This window comes from Salvelinus sp. IW2-2015, linkage group LG34 (genome assembly GCF_002910315.2).
Source record: "Salvelinus sp. IW2-2015 linkage group LG34, ASM291031v2, whole genome shotgun sequence".
NCBI classification, from domain to species: Eukaryota; Metazoa; Chordata; class Actinopteri; order Salmoniformes; family Salmonidae; genus Salvelinus; species Salvelinus sp. IW2-2015.
In genome coordinates, this window is record NC_036873.1 from 3,641,851 (window position 1) to 3,666,292 (window position 24,442).

At 42.7% G+C, this 24,442-nt stretch overlaps 2 protein-coding genes across 2 annotated transcripts in view; one reads left to right on the plus strand and one right to left on the minus strand.

Annotated features, from left to right (window-relative positions):
• LOC111958443 (uncharacterized) overlaps positions 1 to 15,161 on the plus strand; it is a 126,857-nt gene extending 111,696 nt beyond the window's left edge. The window contains exons 28-34 of the mRNA XM_023979702.2: positions 1,156 to 1,294; positions 2,998 to 3,289; positions 3,689 to 3,819; positions 4,019 to 5,221; positions 11,796 to 11,954; positions 13,474 to 13,585; positions 13,893 to 15,161. Coding sequence (XP_023835470.2) covers positions 1,156 to 1,294; positions 2,998 to 3,289; positions 3,689 to 3,819; positions 4,019 to 5,221; positions 11,796 to 11,954; positions 13,474 to 13,585; positions 13,893 to 14,860 — 3,004 coding nt within the window. The 3' untranslated portion in view covers positions 14,861 to 15,161. The remainder of the gene's footprint in view (positions 1 to 1,155; positions 1,295 to 2,997; positions 3,290 to 3,688; positions 3,820 to 4,018; positions 5,222 to 11,795; positions 11,955 to 13,473; positions 13,586 to 13,892) is intronic.
• Positions 1 to 24,442, minus strand: part of LOC111958400 (uncharacterized) — a 345,226-nt gene that overhangs the window by 196,585 nt on the left and 124,199 nt on the right. The window lies entirely within an intron of this gene.

Here is a 24,442-nt window from a genome sequence, read left to right on the forward strand (position 1 = left end):
ATGGATTTAACAACAATTAAGTAATTCTGTAACTACAATATAGGACTCAAACATAGTGGGGATGGGTAAACACCGTTGAAAGTGTTTTTATTTTCTGTGTGTACATTTTTATTTGATTTATTTCACCTTTATTTAACCAGGTAGGCTAATTGAGAAGTTCTCATTTACAACTGCGACCTGGCCAAGATAAAGAGATAAAGGCCATACCTGAGGGAGTGTATGTCTGTGTAATCTGTATCACTTGTCTCTTCCAGGAGGAGAAGGGAGACTGATGGCGCTTCCCGTGTTCATTCTATGGGAAAGCCTTCAGTTTTTGTAAACAGGCGGAGATCCACCAGAGGATCCACACAGGGGAGAAATAGTTTGGCTGCCCCTTGTGTGAGAAGAGGTTCTCTCACCAGCACCAACTGAAGAGGCGCCTGAAGGTCCACACGGGAGAAAGGCTGTTCGTCTGTACGCACTGCGGGAAGAGGTTCTCAGAGAGGGGCTACCTCAGGATACACCAGCAGAAAATGCACACCGCCCATGTATTGACTATAGTGATGTAGTACTAGTTTGTAGTTAATTCTGTTGGTTTTGGGTGTAGTAGGGAACTGGATGAGGAGAACTGAGGAAAGAATGAGTATGATGAGGCAGAGTAGATGATAAGGTGATGGTGTCTAAAAATGCTTCACTGATGAAGAGTGGCAACTTTGTCCCTTTAGATACTGGTCGAGGGTAACATATTTCTAGAGTTAACATAGTGAGAAGTTATTCTACTTTACATATTAATTTGTGCAATAAAAATACTGTACTTCAGTTGTTAGTGTATGACCATTTTGATCAAATTAAATACAAAATTGACACTGTGCTGACTGACTTGGATATTTTTGTATCGTTACAGGGACTGAGTTTCCCTTATGTCAGTCTAATCAAAACATTATACTTAAATTCTTGAATCAAAACATATGGACATTTTTTTATATAATTAACTCCAATGGCTCCATATTGTTAGGTACTTGAATCACAGTTTTAGAGATGGGCTTGGCTGTGGTTAACATTTTATAACATGTCATGCTTCTGTATGTACAGCAAAGAATGTCTTATAACCCTTTATGCTTTTCTGTATAAACTTTGTTTACAGTCTGCTGTCCCTGAAGACCTGCTGATATCCAGTGTTACTGGTGGGAGAGAGTGGACCTCTGAAGATGTTGGTCACAAACCCTGGACCCGAATCAGGAGCCACCACTCTTCCTTCCAGAGTCGGGACCAGGACCCAACCGCAAAGGACAGAGACTTCACCACAACACGACAGGTGGACTGAACAATCTCAGTCCTGGTGGTCATCAGAGAGACGGAGGCTCCAGTCAGGGATCCAGTCTGCAGCCCAGACCCTTCACAGTCTCAGTGCAGGGATGGAGCAGGGCCTGGGGCTGATAGGAACAGGAGGGTCTCTATGATAAACACTACAGTATCCATGATTGAAAGATCAGGGCACCCTGGGCTTCAGCCTTCACAGAGAGTGGTGGGATGTAGTCTAGCAGCAAGTCTGTCTTCTCCTTCGGCGTCACATCTTATGCCTGGTGAATGGGTTCATAGAAGAACTGGGCCTGGACGTTGCCTTCCTCGGTTACCTCAGGGTTACCCCACCAATACAGACAGGGTCAGGATGGGCATTCACCATGAGGCACCTAGCCTACAACAGAGCACACAATCCCAACAACACCCAAACAATGGCTAGAGGTCCAGGAGGAAGCTCAATGACAGAGGTTCTCCTTCCTAAGTAACCTTATCAGACATAGGAGTGTCCAGTGAGAGAAATCGCAGCAGTGTGGCTAGAGATATACATAGGGGATATCTGGGAACTATTTATCTGAAATATAGTTATGAAGTGTCTTGTGGTAAAAGTCAGATTTTTTTTGTGGGGGGGGGGGGTTACTAAGTCCCTCAGTTGAACATCTGGGTATGATCACATTCTCACACGATACAGCAGGGGTTCCCAAACKTTTTGTTGGCCCCGACCTCATTTTGATACCTAAAAATTCTCTCGACCCAACCATGTGAAAAAAAACATTACTTTTTCAAAAATAATTGGGGCTAAAACATTGAGATAGAAGATGACCTCCAATCATCTTTGTGGTACCATTTGACAGTTTAAATGTCAGTTATTCACATTTTAGTACATCCACTCTGTATTCAAGAGCATGCTGCGTCTCAACCGATGACGGGCACAACACAAACACCTCATTATGCAAAACTGTGTCTAAACTACAACATATGCAGAAAAAACTGTTTACACGTTTTTAAATAATTAACAAAGGTTAATGGCAATTTTTATTAAAAACATGTTTTTTTCCCCATGCTATGCAAAATGGTTAAACCTTGAGTGCCTGTTTTGGCATTTAAGTTCCAAAAAGTCACTTTCTGACCACTTCTACCATGGGCAAATATGTATGGTAAATTTCATACAAATCAAAAAGGGTTGTGGTCAAAATGTGATTGAAATCAAATGGAACGACCCTTCTTTTTTATAGGAGGTTAATTAAACACATACCCCTCATGAAACAGGCTTGTAAATGCCTAGGCTAGATAAAAGGACAGTTGAATGTTTACCGTACTGAGGTGATGGAGTAAAGTAATTGTATTCTACTCTATTATTGCTAACACACTTCTTTAAACAAGTGATCTAAACTCGAAAGACTGATCTTGAATAGGAGATAAGCAGTACCGTACTTCAAAGAAAAGCGCGCATCCGCTTTTCATTTAGCCACACCCTTTGAGCTACAACATCCTTTCACGTCGGTATAAACGGAAGTAAACAGTAACTAAGAACAATTTCCACGTTAGCGTTTTTGTTGTTATTTAGACGTTTATTAACACCCTGGAACTCAAACTATGACTCATTTAACTGCACAGCATCACATACTTACCCCCATGTAGTCTTTAATCCGCGTTGGAAACAGGACTTGGTTAATAGAGGTTAGCTATCTAGGTAACGCTACCTAGCTGCTAAATTAGTTAACAATGGCTGCTAACTGTATGGTTTTTCACACTCAAATAGCCTCCATAATGGAGGTGCTAGCGAATGCCGCCGTGGCAGAGGTCTGTAAACTCGTAGACGACGACTATGCAGTGTTTCGTTTGGAAATAACTCACAGCCAGAAAGAAAACAGTGCATTGCGGAGGAAACTACAGCTACTTGAACTGAAATTGTCACGGGAGCGCGCAGAGAGGACAATGCGAGACCGGGTCCTCGCCAGTCGTCCCAGAAGTGTCAAGATTCTCGACCGATACAGAGGAATAGCAAGAGGTACATTTTGAAGAAGGTCAAGGATGCGGGGCATGTCACCGGTTCCCCTCTGCGCATGTGTAATTTTAGAAGTGTTAACCACATATATGGTTAACCAGAATTGAGTCTTGGTCAGTTTTTGGATAGTTAGTATGCAATAGTAAATCTGATTACTTAGCTATCTTGGGCAAAGACACAATATAATTTAACCATATTCTTTATTTACTGCATTTCCTATTATTTACATAATGAAAACAATGTGATACATGGAACATAATACATTGATCAATAAATAGTATCAATAAATGATGAGATGTGTTACATTCTTGCCTATTCTAAACAGTGTCAATAGTGTACAATAGCTTTGAGCATTGACAGTACCTAACTTAACCACCTCTTTTCCCCCAATCACACTCTCAGGTGAAGGAGATCTCACTGGAGGCCACAGGAGCTTTGTGAAGCCAGCTGGACACAATACATGGAGAGATGACCATCCAATCACTGTTGATGAGGGGATTCGAACTTCAACCCAGCACGTTATCGTGATAGAGGTTAGTGTAATAGTGTTACATTAAAATTACAGTATATCAAATGTGATCAGTTTATTTCAGAAAGACTCCCATCAGCTATTCACTTGCTTACATGTACATTCTAATTTATCTCCCATAGGGGAGCTTGTGATACTTCCCTATGACATTGTTGTCCAATTGAACTGGATACTAGTAACAACCTCCTCTCTTCTTGTGTCAGGATGCAGAGGCTGCAGGTCCTGGGGTCAAGCTTGAGAGGTCTGAAGGAGAGGAGGACCCAAGACACAGAAGAGACATCCAGACTGCAGCAGCTGGAGCTTCCCCTGAAGCCATGGAGGACCTCACCGCTGCGCCCCAGCCCAGGACCCAACGCAGCATCACGGAGGTCAGTGGAACGCCAAACGCCGTCCTCAAGTCAGAGACAGACACTGAGACTTTAATTGTAACACACAGCCTCTTACACACAGGATCTGATCACAGATCAGACCCAGAGAGACTGCGGCTGGGGAAACTGGGCTGTCCTCATGCTCCTGGCTCAGAGTATTTACCGGTATTTCACCAGAGCCAGAGGATGGTTCATTCCCGTGGTGATGGTAACGCGTTACACTCTGGCGGTGATGATCCATCTTGTTCTTACGCTACAGAGACGGACCCTGGCAACATGCCCTTGGGTTTAGAGACACAGACTGATCTGTCTAGAGGGGACTGGAACCAGTACAGTAGTAGTGTATACTCTGAAGGGTGCCTAGATAAGAAAGGGGAGGGTCTGGTCGTAGATGAGGTGACTCTGAAAGTGGAGGGTGACTCTCCTCTGACACTGAATGCAGATGAGACTCACTTAGGAAAAGGACACTCGCAGGACAACACCAGTGACTTCTTAGACTACAGGGAAAGTTTAGTGACAAATCTAAATGTCCCGACCCACTCACCTTTACACACGTTCATGGATCGCGACCCAGTGTCCACGTCGATGGGGCCTTCCGATTCACACGGCCGCGTCCTTTTCAACCAGGTATTGAACTCAAACGACAGGGCTAGAGCCCAGGCTCAGGGAGGGGGAGCCACATCAGGCAATAGTAAAGAGAAACGGTTCCTCTGCATGTTCTGTAACAAAGGCTTCAGCTGCACCCAGAAGATGGAGATCCACCAGAGGGTCCACACAGGGGTGAAACCTTTCAGCTGTACCCAGTGTCACATGCGCTTCACCCAGGCTGGCACCCTGAAGAGGCACCAGAGGGTCCACACAGGGGTGAAACCCTTCAGCTGTACCCAGTGTCACATGCGCTTCGCTCAGGCTGGTGACCTGAAGAGGCATCAGAGGGTCCACACAGGGGAGAGGCCATTTGCCTGTATGCACTGCGGGAAGAGGTTCTCAGAGAGGAGATACCTCAGGATACACCAGCAGAAAAAACATTCCACTCTATAACATAAAGTCACCATTCCACTCGATAGGTTCTGACATTTAGATCAAACCCTGCATTAAAGGTAGAATCAACGAGATTACATAAATGCACAAGGTAAACCGCAGGAGTGGGTCAATTTCTACAACTAAGAGCGTTGTAGTGCAAGGCCCAGACATTGTGGGATACAGCGCCTTCAGAAAGTATTCACACCCTTTGACTTTTTCCACATTTTGTTGTGTTACAGCCTGAATTTTAAAATTGATTAATTTGAGATTTTGTGTCACTGGCCTACACACAATACACCATAATGTCAAAGTGGAATTATGTTTATATATATATATATTTTTTAAACAAATTAATAAAAAATGAAAAGCTGAAAGTTCTTGAGTCAATAAGTATTCAACCTCTTTGTTATGGCAAGCCTAAATAAGTTCAGGAGTAAAAATCTGCTTAACAAATCACATAAATTGCATGGAGTCACTCTGTGTGCAATAATAGTGTTTAACATGATCTTTTAACGACTACCTCATCTCTGTACCCCACACATACAATTATCTGTAAGGTCTCTCAGTCGAGCAGTGAATTTAAAGAACAGATTCAAATGTTGTTGGAATAAGTATATACACAAATGTACAGTGTAAATGTTTGAGGTCCTGCATTCAGGGGTGGGGATGGGATTACTGTATGTTTTGCCTTGCCGGCATCTCGGGACGGTGGGTGTGAGCGCACCCTCTGGGAGCGGCCATTTGTGTTGTCTGTATTCTATTGTTGTTTTAAAGAAGAAAAAAAAAATGTTTTATATATATGTGTGTGTGTGTGTATATATATATACAGTGGGGAGAACAAGTATTTGATACACTGCCGATTTTGCAGGTTTTCCTACTTACAAAGCATGTAGAGGTCTGTAATTTTTATCATAGGTACACTTCAAACTGTGAGAGACGGAATCTAAAACAAAATCCAGAAAATCACATTGTATGATTTTTAAGTAATTAATTAGCATTTTATTGCATGACATAAGTATTTGATCACCTACCAACCAGTAAGAATTCCGGCTCTCACAGACCTGTTAGTTTTCTTTTAAGAAGCCCTCCTGTTCTCCACTCATTACCTGTATTAACTGCACCTGTTTGAACTCATTACCTGTATAAAAGACACCTGTCCACACACTCAATCAAACAGACTCCAACCTCTCCACAATGGCCAAACCAGAGAGCTGTGTAAGGACATCAAGGATACAATTGTAGACCTGCACAAGGCTGGGATGGGCTACAGGACAATAGGCAGCTCGGTGAGAAGGCAACAACTGTTGGCGCAATTATTAGAAAATGGAAGAAGTTCAAGATGACGGTCAATCACCCTCGGTCTGGGCTCCATGCAGATCTCACCTCGTGGGGCATCAATGATCATGAGGAAGGTGAGGGATCAGCCCAGAACTACACGGCAGGACCTGGTCAATGACCTGAAGAGAGCTGGGACCACAGTCTCAAAGAAAACCATTAGTAACACACCATGCCGTCATGGATTAAAATCCTGCAGCGCACGCAAGGTCCCCCTGCTCAGCCAGCGCATGTCCAGGCCGTCTGAAGTTTGCCAATGACCTTCTGGATGATCCAGAGGAGGAATGGGAGAAGGTCATGTGGTCTGATGAGACAAAAATATAGGTTTTTGGTCTAAACTCCATTCGCCGTGTTTGGAGAAAGAAGAAGGATGAGTACAACCCCAAGAACACCATCCCAAACGTGAAGCATGGAGGTGGAAGCATCATTCTTTGGGGATGCTTTTCTGCAAAGGGGACAGGACGACTGCACCGTATTGAGAGGAGGATGGATGGGGCCATGTATCGTGAGATCTTGGCCAACAACCTCCTTCCTTCAGTAAAAGCATTGAAGATGGGTCGTGGCTGGGTCTTCCAGCATGACAACGACCCGAAACACCACAGCCAGGGCAACTAACGGAGTGCTCGAAGAAGCATCTCAAGGTCCTGGAGTGGCCTAGCCAGTCTCCAGACCTGAACCCAATAGAAAATCTTTGGAGGGAGCTGAAAGTCCGTATTGCCCAGCGACAGCCCCGAAACCTGAAGAATCTGGAGAAGGTCTGTATGGAGTGGGCCAAAATCCCTGCTGCAGTGTGTGCAAACCTGGTCAAGACCTACAGGAAACGTATGATCTCTGTAATTGCAAACAAAGGTTTCTGTACGAAATATTAAGTTCTGCTTTTCTATACTTATCAAATACTTATGTCATGCAATAAAATGCAAAATATTTACTTAAAAATCATACAATGTGATTTTCTGGATTTTAGTTTTAGATTCCGTCTCTCACAGTTGAAGTGTACCTATGATAAAAATTACAGACCTCTACATGCTTTGTAAGTAGGAAACCCTGCAAAATTGGCAGTGTATCAAATACTTCTTCTCCCCACTGTATGTCATGCAGTAAAATGCAAATGAATTACTTAAATATCATACAATGTGATTTTCTGGATTTTTGTTTTAGATTCCATCTCTCACAGTTGAAGTGTACCTATGATAAAAAATGACAGACCTCTACATGCTTTGTAAGTAGGAAAACCTGCAAAATCGGCAGTGTATCCAATACTTGTTCTCCCCACTGTGTGTGTATGTATATAATATATATATATATATAAACTTGATCCTCCAGAAAGTGGATAGCAACACTTATGCAGCTCCACTACACAATATTTTTTTAAGGCACGTTCGACAGGATTACCAACACAGACTGACCATCTCAAATTCTGCCAAAAAACGTATTTTGATTAAAAAAAAAAAAAAACTTTGAAATGGCTCTCCTGTGAAGTCGTGACTTGCAACATATACCTAGTTTCCTGAAACGGGTCACATATGCACACACACACACACACACACACACACAGTGCATTCGGAAAGTATTCAGATCCCAAAGCGAAAACAGGGTTTTTGAAATTTTTGTACATTTATTAAAAATAAACAAATACCTTATTTACATAAGTATTCCGACCCTTTGCTACGAGACTCGAAATTGATCATCCTTGAGATGTTTCTACAACTTGATTGGAGTCCACCTGTGTTAAATTCAATTGATTGGACATGATTTGGAAAGGCACACACCTGTCTATATAAAGCCCCACAGTTGACAGTGCATGTCAGAGCAAAAACCAAGCCATGAGGTCCAAGGAATTGTCCGTAGAGCTCCGAGACAGAATTGTGTTGAGGCACAGATCTGGGATAGGGTACCAAAAAATGTCTGCATCATTAAAGGTCCCCAAGAACACAGTGGCCCTGATCATTCTTAAATGGAAGAAGTTTGGAACAACCAAGACTCTTCCTAGAGCTGGCCACCCGGGGAGAAGGGCCTTTGTTAGGGAGGTGACCAAGAACCCGATGGTCACTCTGACAGAGCTCCAGAGTTCTTCTGTGGAGATGGGAGATCCTTCCAGAAGGACAAACATCTCTGCAGCACTCCACCAATCAGGCCTTTATGGTAGAGTTGCCAGACAGAAGCCACTTCAGTAAAAGGCACATGACAGGCCGCTTGGAGTTTGCCAAAAGGCACCTAAAGGACTCTCCGACCATGAGCAACAAGATTCTCTGGTCTGATGAAACCAAGATTGAACACTTTAGCCTGAATGCCAAGCGTCACTTCTGGAGGAAACCTGGCACCATCGTTACGGTGAAGCATGGTGGTGGAAGCATCATGCTGTGGGGATGGTTTTAAGGGCAGGGACTTTAAGACTAGTCAGGATTGAGGGAAAAGTACAGAGATATCCTTGATGAAAACCTGCTCCAGAGTGTTCAAGACCTCAGACTGGGGCAAAGGTTCACCTTCCAACAGGACAATGACCCTAAGTACACAGCCAAGTCAACGCAGGAGTGGCTTCGGGACAAGTCTCTGAATGTCTTGAGTGGCTCAGCCAGAGCTCGGACTTGAACCCGATCGAACATCTCTGGGGAGACCTGATAATAGCTGCGCAGCGACGCTCCCCATCCAACCTGATAGAGCTTGAGAGGATCTGCAGAGAAGAATGGGAGAAAGTCCCCAAATACAGGTGTGCCAAGCTTGTAGCATCATACCCAAGAAGACAAGGCTGTAATCGCTGCCAAGGTGCTAAAACAAAGTACTGAGTAAAGGGTTTGAATACTTATCTAAATGTGATATTTCAGTTTTGTAATACACTTGCAAAAATGTCTTTACCTGCTTTGTCATTATGGGGTATTGTGTGACGATTGAGGGGAGAAAACAATTTAATCAATTTTAGAATAAGGCCGTAACGTAATAAAATTAGGAAAAAGTCAAGTGGTCTGAATACTTTCCGAATGCACTGTGTGTGTGTGTCTGTATATATATATATATATATATATATATATATATATATATATATAAGATCAGGGAGATTTTCCAATGCCTCACAAAGAAGGGCACCTATTGGTAGATGGGTAAAATAAAAAAACAGGCATTGAATATCCCTTTGAATATGGTTTACACTTTGGATGATGTTTCATTACACACAGTCACTACGTCCTTCCTAACTCAGTTGCCGGAGACGAAGGAAACCCCGCTCAGGGATTTCACCATGAGTCCAATGGTAACTTTAAAACAGTTACAGAGATTAATGGCTGTGATAGGAGAAAACTAAGGATGGATCAGCACCATTGTAATTACTCCACAATACTAACCTAAATGACAGTGAAAAGAAGGAAGCCTGTACAGAATAAAAAATATTCCAAAACCTGCATCCTGTTTGCAATAAGGCACTTAAAAAATGTGGCAAAGAAATGAACTTTTTGTCCTGAATACAAAGCGTTATGTTTGGGGCAAATCCAAAACAACATCACTAAGTAGCACTCTTCATATTTTTTTCAAGAATGGTGGTGGCTGCATCATGTTATGGGTATGCTTGTCATCGAAATGTGGAATAAGTCAAGGGCTATGAAAACTTTCTGAAAGCACTGTATAAGGCATGAGTATACCAAACATTAGAAACACCTTAATGAGAAAATGAATGCAGTTAATCAAGTTCATGCAGATTTTTATTTGAGATGTGTATGTGTGGTTTTTAGATGCCCTATTTAGAACTTGTTTGTGTTTCATAAATACAAAATGGGACTTTTCATTCCAAGACTTTCATTGAGACTCTCTTTAGTATACATCACATCTGATCTCACCCAATTCTGCATACACTGATAGGGCTTTATAACCATTATACACTTACTAAATATACCTACACACTAACAAACACCTACTGTACATGTCAACATAGTTTAGTCAGGTTTGTCTGATGTTTACTTATCATTGCAGACTTATTTTTTACCCACAACATATTTATGTCCACCATGATGGGTTTTACAACCATATGTCTATTTTTCTGTATATCTAATAGGACCGGGACTATACCAGTATCGCGATATTCGTTAGTGTCGTGGCAAGGAAACAAAACATGAATCAAATTTAACTTTTTTAGGAAAACAGCCCTAATGTTGAAAGCAAATATCATTGTGTTTTCATCCAGACTCCCATTTATTTATTTTCCATAACACACAATATGTTTCACACAGCAGGTTTTTAAAGGACCAAAGAGTTGTCTGCTTTGTGTAAAAAAATTTGGCATGAAAAAAAATATTGCGATACTGGTATCATCCCGGACCTAATATCTACGCATACCTCTTGAGTCTTCTGAATTCTCCTGACTGTGCCCCCTGTAGACCACAGTATGAGTCATAATACCCATAAAACCTAGCGGTCAAACAAGGAAATGGCTCCAATCGTTTTTCACCATTCATTTTTCCCAAAGGGGATTTTAGAAACACTTTAAGGGATGTATTTTGTATAAGCTTACCCTGGCGTGACGCTTTGATAACTGTGTAAATCTCTCTAGGACATGATGACTTTTGTCAATTAAATTCGCCTGTAGTTACCCAACAATTAAATGGTAATTAGCTGCTAATGTGGCTATCATAAAGAACTACAAATGCCATGATGATCTGAACGAGACTACCAAATCGAGGCAAAGGTAAGATTCTCAGCATTAATGTTAGCTACGTTTAGAAATGAATACATTGGCTACATTAATTTAAATGGACAATTGTGAACTGTCTTGGTTAAGTAAATTGACACAATACCTGTTAGCAAAGGTGTCCGCTAGAGATGACGTGCAGGAGTTTGCAGGGATTTATAGTCTTGCATGATATATACTTTGATGCTAATTAGCTTTTTCGAATCTGAGAGTAAAAGTGCAGAATATATTGATAAGTCACCTTGTCCGAGAGACATTTGCATGGTTATCAAAACGTCACGCCAGGGTAAGTCTACACGAAACACAGCCCTTATTTTAAGTGTTTCTAAAATCCCCTTTGGTGGAAAAACGATTGGAACCATTTCACAGTTTGGCCGCTAGGTTTTCAACGTAATTTTTTTGGGGGGGCTGATACTCATATTGAGCTGGAGAAACTATTTAAATGTAAATAGTTGCTTATGTTTGCAATTCTGGCCAAGCAATGTTGAAAGTGTGTTTATTATCTGTGTGTTATCTGTGTGTGTGTACATACCTGAGGGAGTGTATGTCTGTATAATCTGTATCACCTGTCTCTTCCAGGAGGAGGGTCCAGAGGTGCTGCTGGTAAAGGAGGAGGGGTGTGAGGAGGGTCTGGGGAACCCTGAGGGGACCATGGTCATAGAGGACAACCAGACTACACCTCCTCCTGAACCCACAGAGGAACCAGCTGAGCAGCACAGGACCACACACAGTTTCACTGAGGTGAGCCCACTATGAATTAACGTCTTAATGGTATTAGATCAGGGCCCGTGTCCACAAAATGTGTCAGAGTAGGACTGCTGATCTAGGATCAGTTTTGTCTTTTAGATCATAATGAATAAGACTATGTAGACGGGTGGGGACCTGATCCTCAATCAGCACTTCTACTCTGAGAAGCTTTGTGGATATGGCCCAGGTTGTGATTAAAGTGTAGGACCATGCATTTGCATTATCAAACCATTAAAGAGTGTCTAGTAATCAAATGTACTAGCACGTTTGCATAGTATCAAATCAACAATTTTTTTTGCATAGTACTCATAGCAATCCCTCATTGCTCAATCATAACATGCTCCATAGCACGGTGCTAATATCAGATTTCTTGATCAAACATCCTCTCACTCTGTATCAGGCTTTGTGTTAGCCAGTAATAGCCAGATTTTGTCCGCAAAAAAAATGTCAAAGCAGATAAATAAAATTGGCACAGTCAATAGTCCGGGAGAAGAAGAAAAAATCTAATTGCTAAATAATGCTTTCTTATTTATGGAACTACCAATCGATGGAAACAAATTTGACTGGTCATACTTATCAGTCTATAGGTTAATTTGCATAATTTAGTGGAATTAAATTGGCGTGTGTGTTGCTTCAGACTCATTGCTTTTGAATGTTTTTCTTATGTAGCCTTGGCCTACTGGTTGTATGAATTTGGGATCTATTGTCCCACAACTGTCCCAGAGTCTGTTTGGAATAGGCTATTTCTTTCTCTACAAAGTGACCAATAGAATAGGTAATATAAACTTTTCTACTTTAATATATTGACATAGGCTAGCGATTTTGCTGTTCGTTACTCATCTTGTTGTCTGAGGAAAAGTAAATGTGGACAGTTATTCTAACATAAAGTCTTGGGCTCCTGAGTGGTGCAGCGGTGTAAGGCACTGCATCTCAGTGCTAGAGGCGTCACTACAGACGCCCTGGTTCAACTCCAGGCTGTATCACAACCGGCCATGATTGGGAGTCCCATAGTGCGGCGCACAATTGGCCCAGTGACGTCCGGGTTTGGCCGGTGTAAGCCGTCATCGTAAATAAGAATTTGTTCTTAACTGACTTGCCGAGTTAAATAAAGGTTCATTAAAAATACATTTTTAAAAAAGTGTCAGAATTCAGTAAGAAGGACCACACATCGTTGCATTGTCGCATCCTCGACTTACATTTTCTGTTAATACGAACTACCCATATTCTAAATGTGATTTATTTCATTCTGAGCACCATGGTTGGTGAGTCCTTAATTGGGGAGAACGGGCTCATGGTAATGGCTGGAGCGGAATCGGTGGAATGTTATAAAATACATCATGGTTTCTATTTGGTTTCTATTTGATGCCATTCCATTTGCGCCATTCTGTGGTGGGTGGACGCCCTATTCAGGTTATGCATCCAATGCTTATGGGTCCGGTAAACTAAAATATTGACAGTCAAATGTCCGGCGCCACACTTTCCTAACGGAAACCATGCTCTGTATCTCTTACAGTCAGTAGACATGGAGGATGGGAAGCCTGATCTGCTGCTGGTCAAAGAGGAGACAATAGAAGATGGACCAGAGAATATTGATCTGCTGAGTGGACTAAAGATGGGGGAGCAAGGTAAGGGAGAAATACATATAGCCTACATACAGTAATAGATCTTCAATGGGAATAGTGATGCACCTGGCTATTATTTTTTCATCATTTATCAAATTCAATCAATACAACTTTTGTTTACATAAAAGGCAGCGGAGAGGCCAGGTGCATCATTGAGCATGAAAGAACAGTAGACATGAGACACGCAGCTCAAAAAGACCCGCTAAACACACAATGTATAAACTTTACCAGATAATTGAGAAAAAAAACTCCATATGTAGAGATCTCTCAGCCATGTTTGTAAAGTCTATTTTGTAACCTCTTCCTGCAGGTGGTTGGTTGGAGGATTACAGAGGAGACTGGGTGGCCATCTTGGATTCTCAGACCCAGACGGGTGCAGCCAAGAGCCAGGGGGATGACATCACTGAGCAGGCCAGGACCAGAGGCGACATAGTGGAGGTCAGTGGATGGGACAGCGTCCTCAACTCTAGGCTGGGGAACAACACTGTTAACCACAACCAGAAAAAGACAATCGAACACAAAACAACAACCAAACTTAGTCTCCATGACAACAGACTGGCTGAGACCAGGATGAGACATAGATTTGGTCCGGGTGGAAGGGGAGGTGTCCGTATGCAGCTGGAGAGAACAGACATAGACTTGGCTAGCGATGCTCCTTCCTGCTCCTATAGTTGTGATTCAGAGAGACTTATGGCGCCTCAGGTTAACCCCCTAACAGGTGCTGCCTTCAGCCTGCCTTCTATAGGATCTATCAATTGGAACATGGATCCTGTGACAACACAGACACTCCCTGGTCATTGTCCTCCTCAGACTCTCCTAATGTTAAACCAGACCTCAGACAATGCCAGTGCCTCAACACTGAGTGGCTACACAAGCCCATTGACAAATGACAGTAGTAGAGATGGAATCAGTAAAGGTGGCGGCGCCAAAGAAAAGCACTTCCCGTGTTCGTTCTGTGGCAAAGTCTTCAGTTTCCCCAAACAGGTGGCGATCCACCAGAGGATGCACACGGGGGAGAAACCGTTCGGCTGCCACGTGTGCCGGGCCAGTTTCTCAGACTCATCCAACCTGAAGAGGCACCAGAGGGTACACACAGGGGAGAAACCCTACAGCTGCCCCCAGTGTGAGAAGAGGTTCTCCCACCAGCCCCATCTGAAGAGGCACCTGAAGATCCACACTGGAGAGAAGCCGTTCCCCTGTATGCACTGCGAGAAGAGGTTCTCAGAGAGGGGCTACCTCAGGATACACCAGCAGAAAATGCACACCGCCCATGTATAGAATATAGTGACATGTAATGTAGTACTAGTTAGTTTGTTTGTAGTTAATTCTGTTGATTTTGGATGTATAGGGAACTGGGTGAGGTGACCTGAGGAAATAATTAGTATGATGAGGCAGAGTAGATGATACGGGGATGGTTGGTGTGATGGTGTCTGTACAAATGCTTCACTGATGAAGTGACAATTTTGTCCTGTTCTTTGATGTTGGTGTTTATTTATAATGAGGAAATTATAGTGCCTTAATTGTACTTCATTTTATGTGAATGTATGACCATTGTGTTTCAATTAAATACTAAATTGACTCTGTGCTGACTGACTAGGTTATTTTAGTATCATTGCAGGGACTGAGTTTCTCCTATCTCAGTGGAACCAAAACATTATTCTTGAATCAACACATTTAAATAATAAACTCCAATGGCACCATATTCTTAGGTAGTTGAATCAATACATTTTTTTAAAGCCCTTTTTATATCAGCAGATGTCACAAAGTGCTATACAGAAACCCAGCCTAAATCCAAACAGCAAGCAATGCAGATGTAGAAGCATGGTGGCTAGGAAAAATTAACCTGTTAGAGATGGGCTTGACTGTGGTTAACATTTTATAATATCGTATTTCTGTGTGTTAGAATGCTATTTTATGATGATTATTCCATATTGGAATTTGGCCTAGGTACCCTCTAAGTCCAGATATCACACCATAAAGCAGGCCTCAGTAACTTGTATCTGGGCCCCTGAGCCATAAAATCGTCCATTGGTGTCCTTAAGCTAGCGCCCCACCTCGACAACATACGGTGAAATTGCAGAGCGCGAAATTCAAAATACAATAATCATAATATTAAACATTCATGAAAACACAACTGTCTTACATCGTTTAAAAGCTTAAAACCTCTTGTTATTCCAACCGCTTTGTCAAATTTCAAAAAGGCTTTACGACGAAAGGATACCATGCGATTATCTGAGGACAGCGCCCCRCATACACCAGCATTAAAACATTTTCCAAACCAGCAGAGGCGTCACAAAAATCTGAAATAGCGATAAAATAAATCACTTACCTTTAAAGATCTTAGTCTGTTTGCAATCCCAAGGGTCCCAGTTACACAACAAATGGTCGTTTTTTTTTCGATAAAGTCCTTTGTCTTTATTTCCCAAAGAAGTTCAGTAAGGTTCAGTAATCCACCCGTTCCACTCGTTCAACATGCAGACAAAGGAATCCCAAAAGTTACCGGTTAACTTTGTTCAATCAAGTCAAACAAAGTTTCTAATCAATCCTCAGGTAACCTAATATGTAAATAAACTATCAAATTTAAGACGGAATGTAGTATGTTCAATACCGGACATAAATAACGAAGTGCGCGCCACAAGACTACAGTTCTTGTGGCTGTAAAAAAAAGAGAGCCACCTTGAAAAACTACAACTACTAACTCATTTTTCAAAAAACAAGCCTGAAACCCTTTCTAAAGACTGACATCTAGTGGAAGCCATAGGGACTGCAATCTGGGAGGAATTCCTTTGAATATCCCATAGACAAGCATTTGAATGGCCTGTGACATAAAAAAAAAAAGATTCCGGACTCCTCGGCTTTCCTGCCTGCCATATCAGTTCTGTTATACTCACAGACATCATTTGAACAGTTTTAGAAACTTCAGAGTGTTTCCTATCCAATGCTACCAATTATATGCATACCCTTGCTTCTGTGCCTGAGTAACAGGCAGTTTACTTTGGGCACGTCAGTCATCCGAACTTCCGAATACTGCCCCCTAGCCTTAAGAATGCGGCAAACAGGAACAAATTACATGCATAAAAGCTCAAATAAATGCGACAATAAGTGGTCTCTGAAGACCTGAGCAAGGATGAATTGGATGGGTAGAACGTAATGGCCCAGACCAGTGGTGACTGGTGGTCAGGGCTGAATAAATCAATGCAAAGGCAAAAATGAAGTAATATTAATGGCTTTGGAGTGTGAACGCAATACACTTAAATACGATGAAATAAAAGCTACTCTTAAGAAATATATATGTTTCTTAACGGTACCTTGTGGAAAAAGAATAGTAGCAAACTGTACATCCCTACATTCCTATGGCATTAAGCCTATGAAGATTTATGCGGATTTATACAAAGTAAAGTTGTTATAGTTCATCAAAGTCTCTCACCCACTTTTGGTACGGTGGAACAAAGTTACTTGTTTTCCAAATATTCTCAAACACATGACAAAATGTAGAAAGAGTGGTGGGACGTGAATGGCCAGCCAGGCAAATGGTTTGAGTTTTGGAAGGGAAAACAGCCATGTGGAATTTTTCTGACATAGCGCAATGCTGAATAGGATATAATGGAATTGAGTAGGATATGTTTTTGTCAATCTGAAGTGACGATTTCCAATTATTCTTTCTCAATTCGATAGTTTGAATACTTTTAAATTTTAATTTGATTTAACTAGGCATGTCAGTTAAGAACAAATTCTTATTTACAATGACGGCCTACAAGGGAGAACAGTGGGTTAACTGCCTCGTTTATGGGCAGAATGACAGATTTTTACCTTGTCAGCTCGGGGATTCGATCCAACCTTTCGGTTTCTGGTCCACTAGGCTACCTGCAGCCCCAATAACATCAGTAAAAAGGTAATTTCATGTAAAAAAAAAAAAATCTGTTTCCATTCCGTGGAACACTGTCCAAAATTGAAGTAAGTAAATTACACTGCTCAAAAAAATAAAGGGAACACTTAAACAACACAATGTAACTCCAAGTCAATCACACTTCTGTGAAATCAAACTGTCCACTTAGGAAGCAACACTGACTGACAATACATTTCACATGTTGTTGTGCAAATGGAATAGACAACAGGTGGAAATTATAGGCAATTATCAAGACATCCCCAATAAAGGAGTGGTTCTGCAGGTGGTGACCACAGACCACTTCTCAGTTCCTATGCTTCCTGGCTGATGTTTTGGTCACTTTTTAATGCTGGCGGTGCTTTCACTCTAGTGGTAGCATGAGACGGAGTCTACAACCCACACAAGTGGCTCAGGTAGTGCAGGCTCCATCCAGGATGGCACATCAATGCGAGCTGTGGCAAGAAGGTTTGCTGTGTCTGTCAGCGTAGTGTCCAGAGCATGGAGGCGCTACCAGGAGACAGGCCAGTACATCAGGAGACGTGGAAGAGGCCGTAGGAGGGCAAACACCAGCAGTAGGACCGCTACCTCCGCCTTTGTGCAAGGAGGAGCAGGAGGAGCACTGCCAGAGCCCTGCAAAATGACCTCCAGCAGGCCACAAATGTGTGATGTGTCTGCTCAAACGTCAGAAACAGACTCCATGAGGGTGGTATGAGGGCCCGACGTCCACAGGTGGGGGTTGTGCTTACAGCCCAACACCGTGCAGGACGTTTGGCATTTGCCAGAGAACACCAAGATTGGCAAATTCGCCACTGGCGCCCTGTGCTCTTCACAGATGAAAGCAGGTTCACACTGAGCACGTGACAGAGTCTGGAGACGCCGTGGAGAACCTTCTGCTGCTGCAACATCCTCCAGCATGACCGGTTTGGCGGTGGGTCAGTCATGTGTGGCATTTCTTTGGGGCCGCACAGCCCTCCATGTGCTCGCCAGAGGTAGCCTGATTCCATTAGGTACCGAGATGAGATCCTCAGACCCCTTGTAGGACCATATGCTGGTGCGGTTGGCCCTGGGTTCCTCCTAATGCAAAACAATGCTAGACCTCATGTGGCTGGAGTGTGTCAGCAGTTCCTGCAAGAGGAAAGCATTGATGCTATGGACTGGCCCGCCCGCTCCCCAGACCTGAATCCAATTGAGCACATCTGGGACATCATGTCTCGCTCCATCCACCAACGCCACGTTGCACCACAGACTGTCCAGGAGTTGGCGGATGCTTTATCCAGGTCTGGGAGGAGATCCCTCAGGAGCCATCCGCCACCTCATCAGGAGCATGCCCAGGCGTTGTAGGGAGGTCATACAGGCACGTGGAGGCCACACACACTACTGAGCCTCATTTGTACTTGTTTTAAGGACATTACATCAAAGTTGGATCAGCCTGTAGTGTGGTTTTCCACTTTAATTTTGAGTGTGACTCCAAATCCAGACCTCCATGGGTTGATACATTTGATTTCCATTGATAAATTGTTGTGTGATTTTGTTGTCAGCACATTCAACTATGTAAAGAAAAAAGTATTTAATAAGAATATTTAATTCATTCAGATCTAGGATGTGTTATTTTAGTGTTCCCTTTATTTTTTTGAGCAGTGTATAATAAATGTTTTTGTACAAGGGCTGTGGGGGGAAAAAAGTGCCGATAAACAGGCACCAATTTTTTTGTAGGCCCTAGCAGATTTGTTAAACAACAGGTTTCATATTTTGACTAGTTGATGGCCCAGGGACAGAAAAATACAGAAGCAAGCCATATGTCAATGCAACAGGTCTAGACCATAAGATTACCAGTGAAGAGGAGCTCTGGGATTGTTAACTTTAGTAGTCCTATTTCGCTTAATGGGACCCTGTATCATCTGATGTCTCCAGTATGATAATATGAACGCATGGTTTTTTCGAGGCTTCCTGCAAAAGGCAGTGAGCTCAATTGGAAAAAAGGAGGGAGGTACATATGCCTTGTAGTACCGAATATTTCATTTTTAGGACTAATTAAGATGGAGAATTTATAACTTTTAGGAATGATTAAGATTGAGAATTTGTCTTTTTTTGTTGTTGACTGGATTAAAATGTGCGATAGTGAAAACTATATATATATATTTTAGCTTTCAGGACTGATTGAATGTCCAGTACCAAGTATTCAGATGAGTTTAACAATGATTCTGTATCTCTTCCTTTGCAATGCTTCCTTAGGCCTGCTGTATTTGGAGAGCAGTTAGTGAAATTCTTAGTGTGAAGGTACCCAAAAACCATTAACAGAGCTCTGAAATGAAAAAAGGCCTGGTCATTTGTTTTTTTTCACCCCTACTTTTGACCCCCACCCACCCACCCACCCACACACGTCTATACTTATAAGTACTTGTTGTGGTGTTAATACCACGTCTGATTTATTGTGTGTGGTCTTTTTATTTGGTTCTTCATGGGTGAGAAAGTATGCGCCTTAAAGGACACGCAAATAACAAGTATTTATTGTCCGAATTTTGGTTTCGGACAATAAATGAGAAATGTACTGAAAAACAATGTGAACCTCCTACAGAAAATGTTTTAAAATAATTAGTCTGAAGTACAGGGAAAGAAAAGAGAAAGAACAGACTCACTTAATGTTGTTGACCTCTGTTCTGACTTTCTGGTGAGGCCTGATTACCCTCACTTGAAAGGCCAGAGACATTGGGTGAAGTTTGAATATAAAATGGAATGCTCAATTTTCTGCTCAAGTGTATTGCCTTTGTTGTGTTGTCTGGTATTGTCTTTGCTTCAATACAAACTCACCAGATTGGGTCTGCTGTATTGTTGAGATTTCAACCCGAGGGTTGGCCCTTTAACTCCCTGACCCTGTAACTCTGCAGTTAGATCGCCAAATATAAAAGGAAAGTATAAGTCAACTTGCCAAATGGTTTCAAAATTGTTCTGTTATTTTCCTCAACATTTGTTTTAGACATTTGTATTAAGAATGTTGGAAAATATAATAAGCCACAGTGAATAATTTGTCTTGAAGTTCTGAATCAGACGTTTCCTAAACTGTTGTCCTGGTCTGTCTTCTATCGAGGTCATGGTGATAGGACGGTAGCTCAATGCATGAAAGGAATTTGACCAGATCAGTGTGAAATTAACCCCACCCCCTCTAACAGGCTGAAGTTATGGCACCCACGACGGCCCTGTCCCTAACAACTATTACCCGAGACCTGAGTCCGAGCCTGCAACCTGTCAACCTTTCTCAGGAGTGCTGCATGAGTTGTCCTGAGACCAAGCACGTAGAGTGATCATGGAGAGATCACATCTAAACTTCTCTCATGCTGCTGCTGCACAGATCAAATGGACAAAGCGTGGACAGTAAAGGACGGTTGTGGCGGCTCAGGTGAGAGATCGTCTGGTTGGACAAATCAGATAATCCCCATGACATTGACATTGGGACATAATCAAGGGCCAACAGGCATGAGTTTCATTCATTTGTGCAGTTGGGAGTATGGACTATAAGATATCACATATAGATCTTAATAGTGCCACCTGTCAATGATATTAGTGGTTGGAATAATGATGATTTAAATGGTTTCTCTGTCCAGACAATACGTGTCTTGACTAGCTTCGGAGGTGAGCAGGGTGATCTGATCACAATCAGATCACAGTATGTCTTTTGATTGTCTACACCTGTCTAAAAATGTGGGAACAATCAGAATGTGGACAAGATCAGGACAAAGGACGCAAGTTAGAACCAGGTGCTTATGTTACAAGAGTATTTCCTTCCTGAGTATCCTTACCAGACATAGGAGTGTCCACAATGGGAAGAAATCATAGCAGTGTGGCTTGAGATGTACACAGAGGATATCTGGGAACTATTCTTTATCTGAGATATTATAGTTATCATGTGAAGTGTCCTGGGGTAAGACTGGGTGTTTTTTGGGATTACTAATTCCCTCAATTGATTATCTAGATATGCTCACATTCTCAGATGATACAGACTTGTTGTTTGGTGTGCTAGAATAGCCAAAACACTGTCATGTTATTGAAGAGTGTAAGAATTTTTCGAAGATAAATACACAACACAGAGGGCGAGAGGTCAAAAGTACTAAAAGTCAATAGAGTACTAACGGTCAAACGGGAATTATCAATGGAAATAGTTGGTTTTCAGTTCAACATCTGTTAGGAATGTCGATCCTGAACTTATAGCTACGTGTGGCACGTTCTCATTGGTCCAACCTGAAATAGGATACTTGTTATATGGCCATTGGCCCAGTTTTATTGCAAGGAATTCTAATTGGTCAAACACAGGTTAGGGCTGGGTTATAAACTACATCCTGTCCCTTTGTTCACTGGAGAGAATCACTCAGGAGAGCATCACTGAGGACAGGGGAGAATGACCATCTACTTCCAAGCATGATTTGTCCTATCTGAATAAACCTATTTTCCTCCCCCTGATTTACTTTGGGGTCTGTGTTATTAAAGAATAACAACTGCTAACAAGAGTAACACTATATTTCTCCTCTAAATGTGGTTTTTACCTATGTTCTATTCATAACAAATATAATGTCCCTCCCAACATTATTTGGCATAATCAGGTGGTACCTGTTCCTTTATGTACTAAAAATAGGTGATTAAATCTGTTAATTAATGAGAAATCATGTTGTCCTTTTGATGTGTTGCCTTTTTATTTGCTTGTTTATCGTTTATAATTAAAATTGGCCTTAGTTTCCTTGGCTTCCTTCAAACCTAGATGGTGGGCTGAAGCATCATACCGGCTTTAGTTTTTGGGATCAAATAAAATAAAATGTATTTATATAGCCCTTCGTACATCAGCTGATATCTCAAATTGCTGTACAGAAACCCAGCCTAAAACCCCAAACAGCAAGAAATGCAGGTGTAGAAGCACGGTGGCTGGGAAAAACTCCCTAGAAAGGCCAAAACCTAGGAAGAAACCTAGAGAGGAACCAGGCTATGAGGGGTGGCCAGTCCTCTTCTGGCTGTGCCGGGTGGAGATTATAACAGAACATGGCCAAGATGTTCAAATGTTCATAAATTACCAGCATGGTCAAATAATAATAATCACAGTAGTTGTCGAGGGTGCAGCACCTCAGGAGTAAATGTCAGTTGGCTTTTCATAGCCGATCATTAAGAGTATCTCTACCGCTCCTGCGGTCTCTAGAGATTTGAAAACAGCAGGTCTGGGACAGGTAGCACGTCCGGTGAACAGGTCAGGGTTCCATAGCCGCAGGCAGAACAGTTGGAACTGGAGCAGTAGCACGGCCAGGTGGACTGGGGACAGCAAGGAGTCATCATGTCAGGTCGTCCTGAGGCATGGTCCTAGGGCTCAGGTCCTCCGAGAGAGAGAAAGAAAGAGAGAAAGAGAGAATTAGAGAGAGCATACTTAAATTCACACAGGACACCGGATAAGACAGGACAAGTACTCCAGATATAACAAACTGACCTTAGCCCCCCGACACATAAACTAATGCAGCATAAATACTGGAGGCTGAGACAGGAGGGGTCAGGAGACACTGTGACCCCATCCGATGATACCCCCGGACAGGGCCAAACAGGAAGGATATAACCACACCCACTTTGCCAAGGCACAGCCCCCACACCACTAGAGGGATATCTTCAACCACCAACTTACCATCCTGAGACAAGGCCGAGTATAGCCCACAAAGATCTCTGCCACAACCCAAGGGGGGGCGCCAACCCAGACAGGAAGATCACGTCAGTGACTCAACCCACTCAAGTGACACACCCTCTAGGGACGGCATGAAAGAGCACCAGTAAGCCAGTGACTCAGCCCCTGTAATAGGGTTAGAGGAAGAGAATCCCAGTGGAGAGAGGGGAACCGGCCAGGCAGAGACAGCAAGGGCGGTTCATTGCTCCAGAGCCTTTCCGTTCACCTTCACACTCCTGGGCCAGACTACACTCAATCATAGGACAAGAGATGAGTCTTCAATAAAGACTTAAAGGTTGAGACCGAGTCTGCGTCTCTCACATGGGTAGGCAGACCATTCCATAAAAATGGAGATCTATAGGAGAAAGCCCTGCCTCCAGCTGTTTGCTTAGAAATTCTAGGGACAATTAGGAGGCCTGCGTCTTGTGACCGTAGCGTACGTGTAGGTATGTACGGCAGGACCAACTCGGAAAGATAGGTAGGAGCAAGCCCATGTAACGCTTTGTAGGTTAACAATAAAATCTTGAAATCAGCCCTTGCTTTAACAGGAAGCCAGGCTAGCACTGGAGTAATATGATCACATTTTTTGGTTCAAGTCAGGATTCTAGCAGCCGTATTTAGCACTAACTGAAGTTTATTTAGTGCTTTATCCGGGTAGCCGGAAAGTAGAGCATTGCAGTAGTCTAACCTAGAAGCAACAAAAGCATGGATGAATTTTTCTGCATCATTTTTGGACAGAAAATTTCTGATTTTTGCAATGTTACGTAGATGGAAAAAAGCTGTCCTTGAAACAGTCTTGATATGTTTGTCAAAAGAGAGATCAGGGTCCAGAGTAATGCCGAGGTCCTTCACAGTTTTATTTGAGACGACTTTACAACCATCAAGATTAATTGTCAGATTCAACAGAAGATATCTTTGTTTCTTGCGACCTAGAACAAGCATCTCTGTTTTGTCCGAGTTTAAAAGTAGAACGTTTTGGGCCTCCCGGGTGGCGCAGTGGTCTAGGGCACTGCATCGCAGTGCTAGCTGCGCCACCAGAGTGTCTGGGTTCGCGCCCAGGCTCTGTCGCAGCCGGCCGCGACCGGGAGGTCCGTGGGGCGACGCACAATTGGGCCAGCGTCGTCCGGGTTAGGGAGGGTTTGGCCGGTAGGGATATCCTTGTCTCATCGCGCTCCAGCGACTCCCGTGGCGGGCCGGGCGCAGTGCGCGCTAGCCAAGGGGGCCAGGTGCACGGTGTTTCCTCCGACACATTGGTGCGGCTGGCTTCCGGGTCGGAGGCGCGCTGTGTTAA